The sequence below is a fragment of the Polypterus senegalus genome, chromosome 11, assembly GCF_016835505.1.
Source record: "Polypterus senegalus isolate Bchr_013 chromosome 11, ASM1683550v1, whole genome shotgun sequence".
Taxonomy (NCBI): Eukaryota; Metazoa; Chordata; class Cladistia; order Polypteriformes; family Polypteridae; genus Polypterus; species Polypterus senegalus.
In genome coordinates this window covers 46,771,953-46,795,289 of record NC_053164.1, presented here as the reverse complement: position 1 = coordinate 46,795,289, position 23,337 = coordinate 46,771,953, and the positions used below count along the sequence as shown (strand labels likewise).

Genomic DNA, 23,337 nt, shown 5'->3' with positions numbered 1-23,337 from the left:
GCAATACCTTGCATCTCAAGGGAAAAACAATTTACTTGCTTTCATGAACTGAATAATAGATTTCACCTGTGTGAACACATTTACAAAGGTTTCTCTATAAACAACTGACATTTAACCATAATCAATTAAGAATGAGCCAAGAGAAATTAATTAACATTAAGACACTGGAGAAATGACTGCTAAAAACAGGCATTGCACTAATATGTGAATAATACATTATAAATCAGCTGTTTTCAAAAATTGTAATGTATTGGCTATATTTTACAGTTAAATTAATAATAGCCTGTGATGGGCTGGTGCCCTGCCTGGGGTTTGTTTCCTGCCTTGCGCCCTGTGATGGCTGGGATTGGCTCCAGCAGACCCCTGTGACCCTGTAGTTAGGATATAGTGGGTTGGATAATGGATGGATTAATAATAGCTTGATAAAAAAAATGTATCTATAGCTAAAAGTTCTGTCTAAAACATGGAACTTCCTGGGTGACTACAGACTTTAGAAGACTAATATATATTTATAGGATGGATAGTATCCCAGTGGTTAGGACTGTTCTCATGGGTGACAACATGGGTGTTTAATTTGCAGGCTGGTCACTGTCCCTGTAAGGACAGCATGTGCCCCCTAGACATGATTTTCACAAAATATTTTCTCTGAGTCTTCAGGTTTCCTTCCTTCCTTCTCAAAAACACATATGTTAGGTTAACTGTGAACTTTAAGGTTGTTTGTGTGAGTCATTCTTAGGTTTTGATGGACAGGCACCCTTTTCCACTGCTACATCCTGTGTTGCATCTGGGTGAGGCACTGGCTCCCTGTGTCTCTGGAATGGAACAAATCGATTTAGAATATAGATAGATAGATAGATAGATAGATAGATAGATAGATAGATAGATAGATAGATAGATAGATAGATAGATAGATAGATAGATAGATAGACAGATAGATAGATAGATACTTTATTAATCCCCAAGGGGAAATTCACATACTTCAGCAGCAGCATACTGATAAAACCAATATTAATTAGAGAGTGATAAAAATGCAGTGCAAGTTAAAAAATGCATGGTGGAGAGTGTGAGGGAGGTGTAACTGTCTATAATTTGGTATAATGTTAACGTTTACCCCAACGTTGAAGAGTCGCATAGTGTGGGGGACGATCTCCTCAGTCTGTCAGTGGAACAGGACAGTGACAGCAGTCTGTCATTGAAGCTGCTCCTCTGTCTGGAGATGATCCTGTTCAGTGGATGCAGTGGATTCTCCACGACTGATAGGAGCCTGCTTAGTGCCCGTCGCTCTACCACAGATGTCAAACTGTCCAGCTCCGTGCATACAACAGAGCCTGCCTTCCTCACCATTTTGTCCAGGCGTGAGGCGTCCCTCTTCTTTATGCTGCCTCCCCAGCACACCACCGCATAGAACAGGGTGCTCGCCACAACTGTCTGATAGAACATCTGCAGCATCTTATTGCAGATGTTGAAGGACGCCAGTCTTCTAAGGAAGTATAGTCGTCTCTGTCCTCTCTTGCACAGAGCATCAGTATTGACAGTCCAGTCCAATTTATCATCCAGCTGCACTTCCCGGTATTTATAGGTCTGTACCCTATTAATTATGAATGAGTAGTTGACAAAAGTAGTTCTTGATATTTTAAGTGTTAATTTTAACTGTACTATTTGGAGAAAATCTATTATGTGACACGCAATAAATACATAAAAGTACAACTTTTTTCAATTTAAATATAAATATAAATGATTTAATTTATACAACCTCACAGTGTATTTCAATATGCATTAGTAAAAAGCACAAGTATATTTAGCTGTGGATCCATTCTCCTGGATCAGAGCTGATTTTTTTTCATGTCTGTGTGGGTCCCCCAAGTACTCTACTTTCTTTTTTTATAGTAACTGGCATGGAAATGGATGTCATGCATCTGCATACTATAGTTTTACTCCAATATCCCTCAAAATATCCAAGTTAAGATGATTTTCATTTCCAAACTTGTGAGAGTTCCAAGTGTAAGCATGTGAATGAGTAGGTCTGGTGATAGTGCCTGTCCAGGTATGTTTCCCGCATTACGCTCTGTGCCATAAACCTGCCTTAAGCTAACATTACATTACGCAATATCTAGCTGAAGGGGATTACTGCAGTTACTTGATCTCATCACTGGACTTTGTTAAATAACACAACTATAAATCGGAGGACATGTCAAATTATGTAACTCTGTAATGACTTACCAGCGCAGTTTCGCACTTCCAAAGTATTGCAAGTTCACTGCTTTTTCTGACAGTCAGTAACGTGCTGCTTGATGGAGCCAATAGCTGTATAAGGGTTTACTGCAGCGTTTCTCAACCTTTAAGTATTTGCAACCCGAGTTTTCATAACAGTTTTAATCACGCCTCCTAATGTTTTTTTGAAACCCTAATAAAATGTATTCCTCTATTTTTTGCTGCCGATACAACGCTACAAGTTTTATTATACCTACTTAACTTTTATCGACATTTATCTAACTCTATATTTATTTTTCCGGTATCATAATGTAGTTTAAGTTAATTTATTTTGGTTTCAATAGATGTATCTATATATATAATTCACTAAGGGCATGCACGACAGTGAGCACAAGTAAGACAGAGCCATGCCCGCCAACTCACAGAACCCTGCCGGCCAACTCTAAGACCATGGGATACGCTCGACAGAGCCCCGCCTGCTAACTCTAACCCTCCTACCGCGTCATGGGATATGCACGACAGAGCCCCGCCCGCCAACTCTCTCTTCCCGCGTCTACCCTCAAAACCAGTCCCGCCCACACGCAGCCGACACGGCATTTCTCGCCAAGCATCTGCAGTATGCGTACAAAATAAAGCAAACTCTACATGCAGCGAAAATTTACTTCTCCAGATAGATTACATGCTCAGAACCATCAAACCCTTCACTAAATCATACAAACACATGCATGAAATTACTCAGTCCAATCCAACAGCATCTGTACGAATGCTTTTCGAGGAAAACCCTAGGCAGAATTTACGACATCATGTCGTAACATGTCACACAAATGTGTGACGACATGTCACACAAATGTTGCAGCGATTTTCGTCTGAGAAGATGGCGAACCGCCTGCTGAAAGGGACATTTGCATCTGTCCCACAGGCATCTCCTGTAGACAGATTTCCACGCTCAATATGAATTGCAATCCTATGGTTTACCCACTTTTATTCCCTTATGGAGACATTGGCTGGCACAAAGATTTACAACATGTTCCAGATAAAAGAACCCCTAAGCAAAGAAGGCTTACTCAATGCCAATGCCAGATTAGCAATGAGGAATATATTTAGTATTTTGCACTCCAGCAGCAAACTATTCCAACAGTACGTTGTAGATGCGTATGTTAAAACAGAGGGCACGCATCTCAACTATCTCAGATTAGATCAACAAGATTTGCGCGTGGAACAATACAAAGGACTTTCAGACACACTGCAAGCAAACGCTGAAAATAAAAACGTACGTGTAGGCAAAATGATCATATTACCGTCCACATTTCCAGGAAGTCCAAGATACATGCAACAAAACTAGCAGGATGCCATGGCCATAGTACGTAAATTCGGACAGCCTCATTTATTTATCACTTTCACATGTACATAATCCTGCTTGGCCAGAAATTCTACATGCACTGTCGGATACCCAAAGACCAGAGCACAGACCTGATATCCCACATGCTGTTTACTCTTCACAATAATTCTAACAACCAGTCTTCAGCCACGGTCAGTTGTACGTGGCTTTTTCTAGGGTTAGATCTTTCGACTCATTATCTGTCGTCAGCACCAAAACACCTCCGTCTTTATTTCTTCTTGATTTATGAGTTCCTTTCTCACTGTTTTGCGTTTCTATTCTTACACCGGCGTATGCTATGGTGGGCTTTGGCTAGTTTTTTCATATTTTCGATTCTTGTTTTCTTTACTTCACATCTTTGTGCCCCCTTTTTTGTTACTTCGCACCGCCCTGGGGGGCGCGCCCCACAGGTTGAGAACCGCCGGTTTACTGGTACAGCGAGTTCAGTTGTAATCTCTGCACTTTTTTCCATTCTGTTGTGGTACATAAGACATGCAACATTTGACAGATAAAACTTTCTTCTGTTAGTGATGTCCAAACCATCCTTGCATCTGTATTTTATATGCATTATACTTCCGAATGAGTGCACATTGGTTATCGGCTGTAATGAACACAGAACCTGTTTGATTTTGTCACAGACTAGTTGGACTGAGTCACTGAGGATATCAAACTACATCATTTGGTGCTCAGAGGAGTGTGTCATGACTGCTCCAACTTCCTAAGATTATGGAAATGAACCTATGACTGACAACCGGTTTAGAGATACATGGAATAAGTTACCTTAGGAACTGTCAAATGTCAGCTTAACATGATTTTAAACAACTTTGGTGAACCAATGCTAAATAGCCTATTCTGCTCAAAACATTTTAAAGAATAATTAATTATTTTTGGTGCATTTTACATACAAAATTTTAGCCTTATGCTCAAAATTACATTTTAATGTCACTTGTTGCTAAAATTGATGATGTGAGACTACTTCTGAGAGTCAGGAAAGTTTCTCCTTTTGTTTAATCGTCTCGACTGACCTTACCAACATGGTCGCCGATCCAGTCCGTTTCCTCATATACGTCATCCACTCCGTCTCACAGTGCACGCGGATTGGAGGATGTCTTCTGACATTCTTGAGTGGGAAGCGGATGTGATGAGAGTGTTAGCGGCTAGTTGGGAATGTGGAGAGCAGGCATGACGGAGGAGGTTGTTAGAGCGCTCCAGGCGGTAGTGGACCGGGTTCAGCAGGCGGCTGCCCGTCGTTCAAAGGTAAAGTAGCGGGTCGAATGTGGGCTCCGGCATGAAGCTGAGAACGCGGTGTAGTGGGTAACTGCCAGTGTGCGTTATTTCGCGTGTGCGGGATTGTCAGTTTTACAAGTCACCTTTTGGACTTGCATACAAACGGTTATTCACGTAATGGTAAGAACATAAAGTCTAAATTTGCAATCCAAACTTTGTCCCTGTCATTCTTCGTTAGTTGTTTTGTACTTAGTATAAGAAAACTACTTGCTATCCTAACAGTGAAACGAATTTTAGATGTGTATTTCTTTAATTCCTAAGATACCTTTTAAAATATATGCCATAAAAAAGTAGAAAAACAACGAAAAGAAGCTAAAATGAAAAACTCAAAAATATGAATAGATGACGTTTTAATGTTTGAAAGCCATGCTCTGGAAAGGGGAGGTGACAAGGTTGGACTTGGCTTCACGGAGACTTGATTTTCTTTAGAGCTGTCATCTGAGCGTGACACTGTAGCTCTTCCGTAGGTGTAAGCTGAACACGATCGAGTCGTGCTAAGAAAGACCCCCCCCCAGTGTTCGTGAGCATGCAAGGAAGGCAAATCCTCTATGACGAAAAGAAAACAATACGTATGTATAATTTTTGAGACTGACAAATGTAATTTTTACTATACTGCGAGGGAGTCTAATGTAAGCTGTTTTAAATTGACGCTTGTTATTACCACGAGGCAATGACTCAATACTTATTACCCTTTTAGCTTTGAAATATTTCATTTTTTTCCTATGCATGTTTGTAAAGGCAAAATAATTCAATGTGAGCATTTCCTTAACTGATGCACTGTTTTAAAGTAACTTTCCTGAGTTGTCTGTCCTGGGGTCCATTTAAAACAGATACACATTTGCAAAGTTTAGCAGTGTTTTCTTTAGTGCCAAATTTCAAATGACTGAATATGGCAAAATCTCTTGTACCATTTGTGAACATTTTCAAATATTTCACTCAATTACATTTTCCTTTTTTCTTTAAATCCGTGCCTAATTAGACTTTCACAATAGAAGTGAAGTTCTGTAGAAGATCAACATGCTAGATTAAATTAAATAAATGTTAATAATCCCAAGGGGAAGTTTAGATGCATACAGTAGTAGAAACATAAAACAAAGATACAGACTCAAAGGGCAAATAATACAATCAGTCAATAAATAATATTGTGTAGAAATTGAAAATGAACTAAAACAATAACAGAATTTATTTGGAACATTGCGGGAAGCACTGAATTGCCCGATGGCAGCATGTAGAAAAGACCCCCAGAGGCACTTCTTAGTATGCCGTGGTAAAATGAGCCTATGGCTGAAAGTGCTCCAAGAGAGCGCATCCTGTAGGCGATAGAGGGATTTTTCCTATTAGAGGGAAACCTAATAAAAATAACAATATTTGGACAAAGTAAAGGCATGTGCTGTACACCAAGGCTTCAGAGCCAGCTTTTAATAATATAATAAAGAATACTGTTTGTCAGCAAATGCTTTATGTTCTTAAAAAAAATAGAACTGAGGGTTGACTTAAAAAGAAAGGCAGGTGTATTTAAGCATTAGTGGCATTATTATAGGTACAAAAGTGCCAGCCATTTAAGACAAGCTAACTGGTTATTATTGCTTCAGTGTTAAATGAGGAAGGACTTATAAGCAACAGGGGTGTGATGCCTTAAGTATATTACCTTCTATACTTTAGGAAGTTGTTTTTAACATCTTGCAGACAAGGGTATAAATTCAGAATGTGACTGTTAATAATAGGGGTAATCTAACAGATATGTTGGCATGCTTTAAAATTTAACATATATGCAATACTAGCTGTGTTACCTGTCTTTGCCCCAGAAACTTTATAAGACAATGAGCCTCCGTTATAGCAACATTGGTTTATTGGATGTATAAGAAGTAGTACTTTGTAACTAAGTTCTTCTCTGTAAACAAAATTTGTAGTTTTTTTTGGTACTTGTGTACTAAACAGACGGCAGTTCTCACCCATTCTAGTGTTGGGCTTTATTGGGGGGGTGCGGCGCCCCAGTTGCTTAATTTTTGGAGTTAGGGTTAGACTGACCTACCCCAACCACAAATACTAATCTTAAAGTTAGTGTTGGTAGAGCACAGTTAACTATAGGTCCCTAATGTTAATGTCCCCTTTGGGCGCCTAATGTTAAAAACAAATTAAGTCCCTCATACATCACTCGTAAAATAAAAGTGTGGGCGCTTTTGCTAAGATTTTATTGATTGATGAAAAGTGCCCATGCTTTTATTTTATGAGTGATGTATGAGAGACTTATTTTATTAACTTTTTTAGTACACTTTTTAACCTAATATAAGCATTATTTTTAAAAAGTATTTTTTATATACAGTATATATTATGTTCAACTTTTTAGTCTTGGGTTTGTCTTAGTATAATTTTGTAATCAATATTTTAACATTTCCGTTAATTATATCCGTTACTAGCGTCATCTATTGGTGAAATCTTTAACCATTCTTCATTTGAAAATTTCTTAATTAACATGATTAATTGATCAATTAGTGAAACTTATTATTGATTCATGTATTGTCATTGGAAGTGAGTAAGTGTGCAAAATTTCAAGTCATGTGGACAATAGGAAGTGAGTTAAATATCGGATTACAAGTTTTGTACCAGACAACAAACAGGTGAAGTTAAAAGAAGCGTGGTAAAATCCAATTTACGTCTCGATAATAGAAAAGGGTAGTAGCCTTCCTTGCCGTCCGTTTAGTACACAACTACCATTTTATTTCTGTGTTATTTAAACCAGGGGCTAATATCATTAGTTCACTGGAGCTCCTTACTCTTGATCATACTGCATACAATTGCCCATGAGCAAAACATTCCTGACGTAAATTAATTCTTGCTTTTCCTAGTGGCTGGCATTGGGTTCTGTTGGTGGTCATTGCAAAGCTAAAAGGAAACTATTGAGCTGAAACAGTAGTAGGAATTGTGGGAATTTTGGATAAAAATTTCATATAGGATAGCCAAAATAGTTTGTTCAGTCAGATTTAAATGTAACTCTTTCATCTATAACTTTGTATTTTTTAGAAAGGTTTGGAGAGCTTAAATGAAAAGCACTATATAGATTGACATTTAAATTATGGAAATAACAGTTTACTTCAGATAAAGTAAGTAAAAATTGTAACTATCAAAAACTGAAATAAAACCCAGATAAACTTGCAAAACTGAAAACTATGGAAAGTCAAATAAAAAATACAGCCAGCAGAAAATCTAAACCTTAAATGCATGCTATGTAAGAATCAAACAATGATAGCAAGCCAGCTAAACTAAACTCATGTTCAAAGGTGGGCTTTTTTCACTGAAGAATTTGTATTCAAGTGTATCACTGGTTGCATGTTCATTTAGGGTGAGGGTGGAGGCAGTACTATACTATTGTCATTTTTATAATTATTAGGTGTTTATGATTTTCATTTGGTTATGCCATTCACTCATGTATTTGTTGTGTTATTTTTCAGTTGTATGTTTAAGCATCTTTTTGTAATTTGTTTTTTAAAGTTTGGTAATTTGGCTGTTTGTTAATTTTCCCCAGAAGCCTTAGCCAGACAATTAAGTTATAATAGCGGATTCATATTGTACTTGTCTACGGTGGGCTGGCGCCCTGCCCTGGGTTTGTTTCCTGCCTTGCGTCCTGTGTTGGCTGGGATTGGCTCCAGCAGACCCCTGTGACCCTGTAGTTAGGATATAGCGGGTTGGATAATGGATGGATGAATATTGTACTTGTTTCAGAACTGGTTTTCTTGTGCCCATCCTAACTTTTATGCTGACAGCCTTCATTTGTATAAATCGGAAAGCTCCAAACAGCTGAAAGGTACTGTATCTCTATCAGCAATCAGTGAAAGCATTTTAAGATTTTGGAGTATTTCTTTTTTCTATTGGGATTGTTTTTACCCCTATATATTGATATATTGAAATGCCCTTTCTTAGTGGATACCTACACAGATGTACAATCATACCAAATTTCTGCTTTTTTACAAAATGGTAAATAGTGCTTTTGTTAAGTGAGTCAATCCAACTTTGCATTTTCTATATATATTTATGGGCTGGGAACTGATAAAAAGTGAATTTCATAATTATATGGAATTAATCGCAGTTAATCGCAAAACATCCAATCATAAAATAACTACAGTAGAATGCAAAAGTTTGGGCAACCTTGTTAATAGTCATTATTTTCCTGTGTAAATCGTTGGTTGTTACGATAAAAAATGTCAGTTAAATATATCATATAGGAGACACACAAAGTGATATTTGAGAAGTGAAATGAAGTTTATTGGATTTACAGAAAGTGTGCAATAATTGTTCAAACAAAATCAGGCAGGTGCATAAATTTGGGCACCGTTGTCATTTTATTGATTCCAAAACTTTTAGAACTAATTATTGGAGCTCAAATTGGCTTGGTAAGCTCAGTGACCCCTGACCTACATACACAGGTGAATCCTATAATGAGAAAGAGTATTTAAGGGGGTTAATTGTAAGTTTCCCTCCTCCTTTAATTTTCTCTGAAGAGTAGCAACATGGGGGTCACAAAACAACTCTCAAATGACCTGAAGACAAAGATTGTTCACCATCATGGTTTAGGGGAAGGATACAGAAAGCTGTCCCAGAGATTTAAGCTGTCTGTTTCCACAGTTAGGAACATATTGAGGAAATGGAAGACCACAGGCTCAGTTCAAGTTAAGGCTCGAAGTGGCAGACCAAGAAAGATTTCGGATAGACAGAAGCGACGAATGGTGAGAACAGTCAGAGTCAACCCACAGACCAGCACCAAAGACCTACAACATCATCTTGCAGCAGATGGAGTCACTGTGCATCGTTCAACCATTCGCGACTTTACACAAGGAGATGCTGTATGCGAGAGTGATGCAGAGGAAGCCTTTTCTCCGTCCACAGCACAAACAGAGCTGCTTGAGGTATGCTCAAGCACATTTGGACAAGCCAGCTTCATTTTGGAATAAGGTGCTGTGGACTGATGAAACTAAAATTGAGTTATTTGGGCATAACAAGGGCGTTATGCATGGAGGAAAAGAACACAGCATTCCAAGAAAAACACCTGCTACCTACAGTAAAATATGGTGGTGGTTCCATCATGCTGTGTGGCCAGTGCAGGGACTGGGAATCTTGTCAAAGTTGAGGGACGCATGGATTCCACTCAGTATCAGCAGATTCTGGAGACCAATGTCCAGGAATCAGTGATAAAGCTGAAGCTGCGCCGGGGCTGGATCTTTCAACAAGACAACGACCCGAAACACTGCTCAAAATCCACTAAGGCATTCATGCAGAGGAACAAGTACAATGTTCTGGAATGGCCATCTCAGTCCCCAGACCTGAATATAATTGAAAATCTGTGGTGTGAGTTAAAGAGAGCTGTCCATGCTCGGAAGCCATCAAACCTGAATGAACTAGAGATGTTTTGTAAAGAGGAATGGTCCAAAATACCTTCAACCACAATCCAGACTCTCATTGGAACCTACAGGAAGCGTTTAGAGGCTGTAATTTCTGCAAAAGGCGGATCTACTAAATATTGATTTCATTTCTTTTTTGTGGTGCCCAAATTTATGCACCTGCCTGATTTTGTTTGAACAATTATTGCACACTTTCTGTAAATCCAATAAACTTCATTTCACTTCTGAAATATCACTGTGTGTGTCTCCTATATGATATATTTAACTAACATTTTTTATCGTAACAACCAACGATTTATACAGGAAAATAATGACTATTAACAAGGTTGCCCAAACTTTTGCATCCCACTGTACATAAATGATGAAGTAAATATATGCTGAATTAGAAAATTAATGTAGAATCAACACAAACAATTTTTTTTTTTAACCTGGAACCTGACCTTTTAACATAATACTGCTTGAGCAAGTACAACCTGAATTTGAATGCCTTCTTAAAAGGCAAGTTGAAAAGAAGTCAATAAGAAAACAAGGCCAATGTATTTATTCTCAGATTGTTATGGCATATGAGACACAGACATGTCTTTAAAATTAAAAAGTAAAATTAAAAGATCGAAACGACTGTAGGCTTTGAATGCACTGCTTAAGATTGATTTGCTGTAATTGAAATAAGCATCTCTTAAATGGGCATGCACTAAAACTTGTAAATCTCTGCAAATGCCATCCTCAATTGTTCATCACTATCAATGACTTGTAAAACTATACTCAATGCAACTGTTTTTCAACTGGTGCACCATGAGAGTTACCCAGTGTAGTGCCATGGGTCCAGACCTGAGAGAGACTATCTCTTCAGGTGGTCGAGAAATATCAAAGAAGAATAGGGCTACCTGGAAAAGCTGACATAAAAGTAGCTCTGTAATTACTATTTTGCAGACATAGAAAACATTTTAGACATGCCTGCCAGTGTGCATTTTCGCCAGTGACTCTCACAGAGCCAAAGGACAGTGTGGGCATAGCAGTTGCCTCTGACCCCGGGTCAGTGGAGCGAGGCTGGCAGAGAGAGAACTGCATGTGTGAGTAGGAAAAGCGATGCAGCAGCTGGGAAAATTCATCCACTGTACTCAACTAAGTGCTGCATCTGCGAACAGTAATGCCCAAGCTGCTTTTTTTTTTTTTTCTGGCATTTCTGATTTTCCTGCCCCTTCGGACAGCAAATGTATGTGATTTAATCCTTTTTTGGTTTGTAGAATTGTGCATGTGCCTGTCTGGTGGTGGTGTATGGGGCTTGGGTTGCAACAAGTGAGCCACCATAGAAAAATGGTTGAAAAACTGCTTTACCTACACCTTTGCTCCTGGCACGCTAAAAACGATTTCCGTAGCTCCTGTCTCGCTTAAAAACAGACAGCGTGCATTACTTGGTTATGTTTTGTTCTTTGCTTAAATTAGCGAAGATACTGCAAACTTGAATCATGGGTGGGGATAATCATTACACTTCTGTTTCGTGTTTGTCATTATATTAGAGCAGTAAGCACTGTAAGCTACCTGGCAGACTGATGAGTTAAATACAGAGGTGCCAGAGACTTATTTTGGTTTTAATGCCATTCAAAGAAAACCTAATTTGCACTTATGTAATATGACATTGAATCAACCTTCTTACAGAAACATGAAATGAAAAAAAAAAGTGTAATTTTTACCTTTGCTACTTTTCTTTAATATTGCTCCAGGACTACCATAAACCTCCCCCTTCCTCCTACTCCGCTGCACCTGTCAGTATGTATAAATCAACGAAATGAACACCAGTACTGTACTGATGTGGATGTGGCAAGGTGTTGTGAAATGTGTAATTTGAAACTTTTCAATAAAATTTTATTTCTAAAAATTTTTAAATGAAGCTTACATTTTTGATTAGAAAAAAGAACAGTAAGCAGTTGACTTTTTAGCTTAAGTGCAAAATGAATCGATTTTTCATGTAAACTTGTTAAGCATGTTAGCCTTGTATCTTCTTTTTAAACATGAGCATTTTATTAGAGCTGTGTATTGTATTTATGACAAGAATTTTTATATTTGTTTACAGCATATGTATTTTCGATAAATATTTTGTATGTTTTAGTAATTTATAAAAAGTTTGTTTTAAGAGGAATTCATTTATTTTAGTATTTTAGCCTACAGAATTTCACTTTGTTGATTAAAAAAAAATGAACAAATAACACTTATTGTCTGCAATTGAATCATAAAAGTATCACTTTAGTATGGAGCATAAGATTTCTATGCGGTTGATTATGCAGGAGCTTAGTGTTTAAAAAATAAAAAATAAAAATTTTTAAAAGGATATAGGATTGGCCAGTTCTAGTAATAGTGAAGTCAGTCGATGATGTGCATCTGCTCTAAAAAAAAACCCAATTGGAGCATCCCTAAGCAGCAGTCATCCTTGAACAGGATATATGTGAAAGTGCTACATGATGAACTGACATCAAGACAATTTGGAATCCACCTAATGGCTTGTCTTTTTAGTGTGGCAAAAGACTGAGTGCCTTGAGGAAATACATGTGACATAGAAAGAACATTCAAATTCCACATAGAAGAAATCACAATAGGGAATTGAAACCGTATTTATTACAGCACTATTAGGTGAGAGCATGCGCCGATAACACATTGCCACAGCCACCACACAGTGATCAACCTACTCCCCAATGTAGTCTAAAGTAGGAAAGATATAGAATCAGTAACATGATGTTCTTGTGTATGGGTTTTAAAGAGATTGTTTCTGCTAGGTATTAGTTCTTTTTAAAGGGTATTTTAAAGAATATTAAATGCACAAGTCAAGTTCTCCCGTACAGTTAACCAAAATATGGCTAAGTAAAACAATATATTTTTGTTACATTTATTCTAGTAGTTTTATAGTTAATTGTAATTTGGCTTTCTTACTGGGTAGCAGGTGTGCATTTCTTAGATCTTGGGAGAGACCCAACACCTTGTAAATAGCACATTGGCATTACTGTAAAAGTGTTATTTAGTTTAATCAACCATGGGGTCAGACTACTTTTTAGATAGATAAATAATACTGTATTTTCCCAGTTGGAAATTTGAACAGATCTGTCTAATCCTAAAATTAATAAAAATCAGTAACTAGTAAATTAAGTTCAAAAACAAACAGAACACAGAGAGAAAGAGAGCGAGCACAGAGTTTCATTTAAAGGCCTCTTCCTGTACAACACTGAAAATAAATCACATATTTCTTTTGTCATTAACATTGCCTTCATTTTCAACTGCAAACATCTTTTAATGTAATTTCTAATTTTGTTTAATTTCTCCTTCTTTTCATTCCATTTTTCAGTGTTTGCCGAATATCCAACCCCGACTTGTTGCAGTCAGTAAGACAAAACCACCAGAGATGGTGATGGTCGCTTACCAACACGGACAGCGCAACTTTGGAGAGAACTATGTGAGTAACAGTTAGCATGCCTTCATGGGAGCGGTCCTATTCAAAGGAGTGACATGTCATAGGAGTGAAACCTCAGATATAAATTTCAAAGGAGTGACAATCATCCAACCAACATTTTTTAGCAAACGTACTTTCAATTGTGTGTGGTAGGTGAGGTGACAATGATTTTTTTGGCGAGCGTTCTTTCAGTTGTGTGTGGTAGATGACTCGTTATGTCACTCCTTTAATACGGTATTTATGTCATTGCTTTAAAGTGTCACTCCTTCGATACAGACCCCATGGGAGGGCGGTTTTTAAATGTTAATCTGGCCTTAAGAGTGTTTGATTTTGAGTGAACACTTTTTCTATAATTCCTAGTGGTTTTGTAGTAGTGCTTAGCAAGTTTAATTTTGTACAATTTTTTATGCAGTGTGGGGGTACAACATATACCTTTAACTTTGTTATAGACAAACAACAAAACATAAATACGCTTAAAGGATGAATACTTTATTTTTTGAAATCTAAAGTTATTTTTTTCACACTCATGGTATATACAATAGTTTTGTCACTGGAAATTATGTTCTTAAGTTAAACATTATTTATAAATTTCAAAAAAAATACTGTTCCTGATCTTTAAAATGGGGACATTGGTACAAACATGAAAACAATGCTTAAAGGCTATGGTGGAAGCAACCGTTTCATACAGTTTTGTTTTCTTTTTCTTTCAGGTACAAGAACTGTTGGAGAAGGCGTCAGACCCAAAGGTTGGTGTTTAATCATAGGGAGGTTCACTTTCAGACTGTTTATTCAGTAGATTTGAGCAGAATGCCCCAAATCCCATTCATAGCCCTTCTATACTTACTTTGACCAGCTTGGTCAGTGTTAGGGTTGACTTCTATTGTAATTCAATAATTTCCCCTTCTGTTTATATTTATAACCGTAGTCAACTACAGTAATCCCTCGCTATATCGCGCTTCGACTTTCGCGGATTTTAAATGTAAGCATATCTAAATATATATCACGGATTTTTCTCTGGTTCGCAGATTTCTGCGGACAATGTGTCTTTTAATTTATGGTACATGCTTCCTCAGTTTGTTTGCCCAGTTGATTTCATACAAGGGACGCTATTGGCGGATGGCTTAGAAGCTACCCAATCAGAGCATGTATTACATATTAACTAAAACTCCTCAATGATATAAGATATGCTTCCTCTGCGGTACTTGATTGTTTGCTTTTCTATGTCTCTCTCACTCTCTCTGCCTGACGGAGGGGGTGTGAGCAGAGGGGCTGTTTGCACAGAGGCTGTTTGCCTAGAGGATACGGACGCTCCTCTAAAAAAATGCCGCTTTATCGCGGTGCTTCGGCATACTTAAAAACCCAAAAGCACGTATTGATTTTTTGATTGTTTGCTTTAATCTCGCTCTCTCTCTCTCTGACATTCTCTGCGCCTGACGGAGGGGGTGTGAGCAGAGAGGCTGTTTGCTTAGGAGATACGGACGCTCCTCTAAAAAATGCCACTTTATCACAGTGCTTCGGCATACTTAAAAGCACGTATTGATTTTTTTATTGTTTGCTTTTCTTAGCGAGCGCTCTCTCTCTGAAATTCTCTGCGCGCACTCCTTTGAAGAGAAGATATATTTGCATTCTTTTAATTGTGAGAAAGAACTGTCATCTCTGTCTTGTCATGGAGCACAGTTTAAACTTTTGACTAAAGGGTGTTATTTCATGTCTAGAGGGCTCTAATAATGTTAACAGTGTGGGAGAGTTTATAAGGACTTAAAATATATAAAAATAACCATACAAACATATGGTTTCTACTTCGCGGATTTTCATCTATCGCGGGGGGTTCTGGAACGCAACCCCCGCGATCGAGGAGGGATTACTGTATATAGAGTGCCAAAACAAGCAGAAAAGAAAGTTTATATTTTATAGATAATATGCTCAGATTGGAATCAAATGTTATATGTGTGACTAAATTTTACCTATTCAGCCTAGTTGAGTTTGAGTTGTGTCTAAACATTCAGTAATGTTAGACTACCAGATTTCTGTTTGTCTTGGCGCTGTCTGGTCTGAAGTGGTCTCTTAAACACGTATGGCCTCTGTATGGATAGAATAGCAGAGACACAGCATGTCCTTTGTACAGATGGATAGCAGAGACACCAAGTTTCTCTATTAGCCCTGAATTTAAGCCTGTCCTGTGGTATTTGACACACCTCTTGGGCTGGTGGGGGAGTATTACTGAGTGACTACCCTCTGCGTTCAGGTCTCATGACCTTTGAAAAGTCCAGTCCTGTTCATGAATAAGTCACCTTTTCACTTTAGCGTTTTACATTGTCTTCCCTTTCATCTTCCTGCTTGCAATTTATCTGTCTAATCTGGTGAGTCCTAATTACACCTAGCTCAAGAACTGGTTGATCTAGCTTCCTGACTGTTAGGTTAAATATTGTTCTTTTTAAAATTAAAATAAAAGTATTGCTCAAACAAAGACAATCTACAAATAATTATTACAATATATGCTATATGTTACCAATTTTTGCTCTCTAGTACAGTGAAAATTATTAGAAATCTTCTAAACATGTTAATCCAAATGAATAATTTGAAACTGTCATCTTTATACTTAAGACTAGCCATTTCTTCTCTTAAAATAATCTTGTATTTTAAAAACTGTTTTGGGCCATGAAGTCCTGTATCAGAGCAACCGTCTTGTTTCATTCTGATTATGATTCAAGATAACCTACAGACAAGTTCTTATTTACCCACAACGCATCATTGAACGTTCCACAGTTTTACTAACATAATGGGAGTCTATCATGGCAATGATAGAACAAACACTGACTAACTAGAACAAATGGGTAACTCAGTAGAAATCCTGGAGTAGTGGGTGCTAATTGTCTATAATTAATGAGATAGTTCCATGAGGTCTATTAAGTTTGACAGTCCAAAGAATTCTTACTATAAATGGCCCAGGTGTAATCACATCAGACAGAACCTTTAATGATAGTTAAAATAAATGGTTAAAATAAATGGTGGCTCATATAAAATACAAATATCTTTGTAGAAAACAGTATACAAAAAGTCCTGTTTAAGCGGATTGTAAATGCTGAGAGGGAAGGGGCTTCACAGACAGACAGTTTTGTCTCTGGACTTGTGGCTGTTATCTGTAGAAGTTTTGCTTAAAATATTTGGTTTCCAATAAAACTCGGTTTTTGAAGTAATAATGAATTTTTATCTACAGTATGTGGTACAGTGGTGATGCCCTACCCTTATTTATTTTTTTTTTTTCTTTTCAGATTCTTTCCTCTTGCCCGGAGATTAAATGGCATTTTATTGGACACCTCCAGAAGAATAATGTTAACAAATTAATGGGTAAGAAAGCAAATGTCATTTGTTTGTTTTTCTCACATAAATGTTTTGAATGTCAATAACAGTAAATGTTCTTATTTTATACTACCTTAATTTTATAGAGACTAGTCTGTCTAAACTTAAAAGATTTTATTGTAAAAACACAGTCACGTTTGCCTATTCTGTCTGGGCTGCTAATTTCTATTCCTTGAGGAATCTTGGGCTTTAAGTACAACATTCAAGTTCACAAAGCAGTTTTAGATTTGATGTTATGACTTACATACTGGCATTTTAACACCAGAATTACCAAAGCCTACAAAAAAAACTCATAAACCCGGTCCACCTTAAATCCCTTTGCACCACTCCGTCATGGTCTTTTGTCCTGTAAATGTGCCAATCAAGACAAGAACCAAGCAGCCTACTATTCCATCCCCGCACTGCCACAGAAAGGGCACAAAGTTCTCCCAGCTTAAGCCTTGATTATCTGGGAGTCAAGTACCTAGAGTTGTATAGGGAAATAATATATCGTTATTTGGAACACATGCATTTCATGTGTGTTCCGTTTCTACAACAATCTATGTAAACACATCTTCAAACATTTTTCATATTTTAGTAGTAAATGACAAAATGTAGACATAAACTGTATAGGTGAAGCCTGAAGTCCAAAGATCAAATAAACACTTTCACAAAAGGTACAAGGATAATACAGCAGCTTCCGTAGTGCAGCGGTAAGAACTGCTGACTTATAATCAAGAGTCCCCCGGTTCGATCCTAACTGCCTTGCAAATTTACCGTTTTGAGTAGTCCGCTTCTCTTATTAATATTATACAATAAAAACATACATTTGATTTCCATCTCTAACCGCTGGTGTAAATTTTTATAGTACTTGTAAAAGTGTTTTTTTTTTTTTTCCACTTCTCTCCGTCACAATTACAATACATACTACCCTAGAGATCTGACGCTGTTAGTTTTAATTTGAAACTGGGAATAACTGTAGATGTGAGTGGTGTTTTAAGACAGTGGAACTGGAAATTCTCTGATCTGGAGGGATAAACACTAATACACAAATGCTGGTGAATCCTGCTTTCCTGGTATCTCTTTGTCAATTAAATTTTTTTTTTTTTGATCAGTTTTATTGAGTGTTCCTGCTCACGCTGAATTAGTATGCACCTTATGGTCCATGATGTCAAAGACGCCCTGACAAAAAAACAGAGACATAGGTATATATGATATTGGAATAATTCATTTTATGAGCTGTATAGTACACCTCGGAAAACATTTTTTTCTGATCTTTCCCAGTCTCCTCATTTTATTCAGTCATCAAATTCAAATGTTAACAGTTCCCACACACCCAAGGACTGTCTTTCCTGCATTTATGACGTGTTCCTGTTGCAATGTACGCACCTCTCTCAATGCTGTGGTTCCTATTACATTGATGGGGCGCCTGACACTGACTGAGTTTTCTTTCCTGGGAGAAGCGGTGGTCTTGGAACAAAAGCTTGTCAATGTTGCATCCTCTTTTTTCTTTTTCCATCGGCTTTTCTTGTAAGAAGAGACAACAAAGCTCCTCTGCAAATTGAGCCAAGAATACTCTTCTTTTCTCAGTGGACTCGTGCATGCCTTACACAGTACATGTGTGTTGATCGCTGCCAGGTCAAGCATGTTGTAGCATAAAGCAACCAACCAGCCGCGTATTCCTGCTTGTACTGAATAAGCTCACGCCTTCTGGTCCATGATGTCAATGCAGCACCGAGCAAAAAAAGAAAGAGACAAATATATGTGACATTTTGAAGAAATCATTTGATGACCTGAATAGTACCAATCAGAAAACATTCTTGCACTAATGCAATATTATTTGAAAATGAACAGCGTCAGATCGGATGTAAATTGTTTGTTTGTTAGGGTCAGATCTGGGTAGGGAGAACATGAAAGTGACTTGACAGCATAAAACTGAAAACAAAGCTAACTTTTACAAGTACCATAAATTTACACCTGATCAGTAAAGATTGAGTAAAAGACATAAATATATTAGTAATTATAGCAGTAGAAACTCCAAAAGCCATATTATTGTTACTGATTAACTGTTTCAATTTAAAGCAATATGGTTTCCTCAAAGTTTTGCGGTGGCTGTCAACAAAAGGTATAGCCAGTCCCTAAAAAAAGCAGGAATTGATCAATAGCAGGAATGCTTTAGCCATGTGCAATTGAATGTAGTATATTTAAAAGTAAGGAGCTCCAGTGAACTAATATTAGCCTTTGGTTAAAAAAAAAATGCATCCAAAAAAGTATTGAGTTAGCTACATATTACGTCTGATAAATTCAATTAACCAGCGGCATTGTAACTGAGGCCCAATGTCTTTTGAAATTTCTCAGGCAAAGCTAATATACCGTAAACCTTTTATATTCTCTCACAATAATAATCTGAAATATTGGCAAATAAAACTTTTCTTCCCAGAATTCAACAACTTTATAAATATATCAAATAGTATTTTTTCCACCATAGCTTTGCCTCAAAGAAGCATCTCAAATATCATGTTTTTTCTTACTATTTTTATTTTATGTCTGCTACAGTTATTTTTGGAGTTATTATGTTATGTATGGTACCTCCCCTGCTAGCATCAGTGTCTGCCAGTCAGTAAACATTGCTGTCTCTCTGGTCTCTCTTTGATTAGTTTATGAAAGGAAAAACAAAGGTCTTAGTTCATTACCTCACAAATCACTAATCATAGTATATGTACATGTATGTATTGTACATATGTTTTTTCATGAGTTACATCATTTGCAGTGGTTCTCACTTTTGTATTTGCATAAGCATGCTCTTCCTGACCCCAGTCAGAGTCACAGTATCGAATGACAGTAGATGTAATCCTTTTATTTCCTATTTTCTAATTATATAAAAACTCTTTTTTCAGTCTGTCATTTATTTGCATGTGTGGTCTAAAGTAAATAATGAAATAGAACAGTTAAACTACACCAAATTATGAGTAAAATACAATATCTTTACAGTGCTTTTGGTGCTTTGACAGCTCAAGTTAAAACAGTTTTTTAAAAAGTTTTTAGCCAGTTCTTGAAACATAATTACAAAACAAATCTAAAAATTAGCAGAACTTATAGTAAAATAATTTGAATCTAACTACAAAGGCATGTGTAGAAAAGTACTATCTGAAACGCTGCCACATACCATATTTTTAGAATTGATGAAACACTTGCTAGTAATATGTAACTGTGGAAAAACATGATGAGCATCACATAGACATTAGTTAAGCTTTTAGAATAGTTTTTTCTGTTTTAACTCTGTATATGCTTAGTCTGATATTTGATGCACACAACTTGGTAACATTATTAGTTAAACATTGCATGGTGGCGGACTGCTATTTCTTAAACCAGCAAGATACAAAGTGCAGTAAATAAACAAGGAAAAAACAAAACACAAATACAAATGGGATGAGACAAAACAACACTGTAATTTAGATCATCAGGACAGACTTTCTCATGGTCATTAGGAAGCTCTGTTCATTTGCTAAACAAAAATACAAATTCAGAATGAAAATAAAGTGGCCAGTAATGCAGTTTACCCAGTAACTGATGCACAAACATTGCAGAAAAAAAAACAATGAAGGCTATTTTTTTGTTTCTGCTTGTTACGTTTCAGTAACAGAGAGTGTGTGAAATGGACAGATGAGGGCGGATATCTCACTTTTATTGTGTTGTTATCTAATACTGGCTAATATTATCTGAACACTGACAATGTATGAATATTTTCTCTGTGCAAATTAAGCAGAGGTGGGTAGTAACGAGTTACATTTACTTGAGTAACTTTTTTTTTTTAAATTATACTTCTAAGAGTAGTTTTAATGCACCATACTTTTTACTTTTACTTGAGTACATTTGTGAAGAAGAAACACTACTCTTACTCCACTACATTGGGCAACACTTGAATCGTTACATTTTTTCCATTAGATATGCTATATTTTTGCCAGAGAGAAGCCACCAGTGGATCTACAGCATGACTGTTTCACAAATCAGACGTAGCAATAATAATCACAAGACTCCGTTTCACCAATCAGATGTAGCAAGAATAATCGCATGGCTCTGTTTCACCAATCAGACATAGCCATGCAGTCACATGACCACACACAAACTGTGGCGGCATAGCAGTACAAACTCCTCACAGACAGTGGAAGGGAAAGAAAAGAATTCATGAAAAATGAGAGCCAACTCCTGCTGAAGCTTAACCATCACTTCACTGAGTGAAGAACAAGCACATTTTAACCAAACATACACAGACAGTCAAGGTAAAGTGAGACTTCTTGTACGTGCACAACCTGCCTTGTTCTAATGTTATCTTCAATCAGCTGTGCTATTTGGAGGGCAAGTGAATATGCAGTATTATACTGTCAGTGTACAGTATATCTTGTCACTGTAAGTAGTTTGCTCTGTTCAAACATGCATGTTACCTACTGTAGGTATTGGCTTCAAAAGCTTTGTTGTGAAAAACTGAGATTTGGAACTTTGAGTTACTTGTGCATCTTTATTTTGTAAAGATGTTATTTATTTTTACTCATTTTTTTATTTTATCATTTGGAAATAGCAGAATTTGCACATTATTTTGTATTTTTGTCTGTCTTCTTACAACATTTCTAAAAAATACATCATTTATTATGATCAAACAGTTACTCAGTACTTGAGTAGTCTTTTCACCAAATACTTTTTTACTCTTACTTGAGTCATTTTTTTGGATGAAAACTTTTTACTTCTACTTGAGTAATATGTTGAAGTAACGCTACTCTTACTTGAGTACAATTTTTGGCTACTCTACCCACTTCTGAAATTAAGTAGGCAAGAAGGTGTTTTACAATATGGTAGTCACTGCATCTCTTACCCCCTTTGCTTTTCTGTTCATATGCCATGTAACAGAACAGAAGACATCTTATGGAACTTTGCTTAGCACAGACCTGTTCTGCCAGGAAGGCAGGAATAGCACACTGCAGGCATTGCATGTGCCTGAATGTCCTTTTCATATGCAGTAACATATTTTATATTTAAATGTTATACTGCTTGAACTGTGATCTTGGACAAACTGAACCAATTGCAAACAACAGTACTAAACCAACCTGTTCTGACCCTTAATCTTTTTTTCTTTTTCTTTCTCATGTTCAACACTGCCAGGCTACATAAATGGAGTTGACGTAAACATTCTAAATAAGAGCTGTGGAGACTTTGCAGATATTATTTAATGTTCAGAACAAGATGAGGAAAATCAAATGGAAGTGTTGAACATTGCAATATTGGCTTTTCCATATTGATTTTGCTTAAATATCAAATCAGAAATTCAATGTTTTGTCCCACACTACTTGCAATAAATAGCCAAATTAATTGCAAGAACAGTTGACAGTATTGTAAAATTCCAATAATAATAGTTAATTCAAAGTTAGCCGTTGTTTAGATAATAATATTTTGTTGAAATACCAAATTCTCTCCAGATCCAGGTCCAGATCTAATTATGCAATTTTCATTACACTATAACTTATTAGGTTTATTACATAGAGAATTCACAAAAAATTATTTTTGTTGCCGATAGATGGCAGCACCTGCCGTGCATTCCAAAATGGCGGGAAGACAGTTGTCAGTCGAACAGCGGGTGCGATGTGTTCGCCTTTTCATAATCGCATAATTAGATCTGGTCCACCCTGTATATATAACTTTGTATTCAATTCAAAGTTACTTCCTTTCTGTGATTCTTGACAGTTTTCATATATACACATTTCTCTTAAATCTTGGCTAAAGCATGTTTTAAAAGTTAAATCCTTTTTGTTTCGTTTGTGTGCAGTTTTCTTGATAATAACTATATGTGAACATTTAACATTATCCGTTGTGAGAGGTGCTTACATTTACCTGGTATTAACCTTGGGGTTCTTTTGAGATTTTCAGCAACATCATATCCTCAAATTTTGAAGAGGATTTGGCCAGACTGCTGTTTCTGGGTAGAAATGAATTTGTGAAGCAGTTCTTAACACAGAATGACACAGTAATGTTGTTTAGGATTGGCCTAGTCAATTTATCAGGAAAAATAAACAGCTGCAATAACATTTTTTAAGACATTAATACAATTTAGCTTTAGATTGCTGTGGCATGCTTCCACCAGAGCTTTATTTATTTATGCATTTTTTATGTAATATCTGACATGACATTTTGAAATTCAAATAATTTTTGTCAAAATGCAGCATGTCTTTTTGCTCTTAACCTAATAATGAGCATTATTGACAAACAGATCTAGTGGTATGTATCATTGCTGCTAGGAGCATCCT

The 23,337-nt window shown here is 36.7% G+C and overlaps 1 protein-coding gene across 2 annotated transcripts in view; it reads left to right on the top strand.

Moving 5' to 3' along the window:
* The first annotated feature begins 4,706 nt into the window (after nt 1-4,706).
* LOC120538915 (pyridoxal phosphate binding protein) overlaps nt 4,707-23,337 on the top strand; it is a 40,095-nt gene continuing 21,464 nt past the window's right edge. Inside the window, exons 1-4 of one of the 2 annotated variants that reach the window (XM_039768527.1) lie at nt 4,707-4,846; nt 13,601-13,708; nt 14,416-14,451; nt 16,978-17,053. In XM_039768527.1, the coding sequence (XP_039624461.1) occupies nt 4,757-4,846; nt 13,601-13,708; nt 14,416-14,451; nt 16,978-17,053 (310 nt within the window). In that variant the 5' untranslated portion in view covers nt 4,707-4,756. Of the gene's footprint in view, nt 4,847-5,345; nt 5,446-13,600; nt 13,709-14,415; nt 14,452-16,977; nt 17,054-23,337 lie in introns of those variants that run through there. The other variant, XM_039768528.1, reaches the window with a different exon arrangement.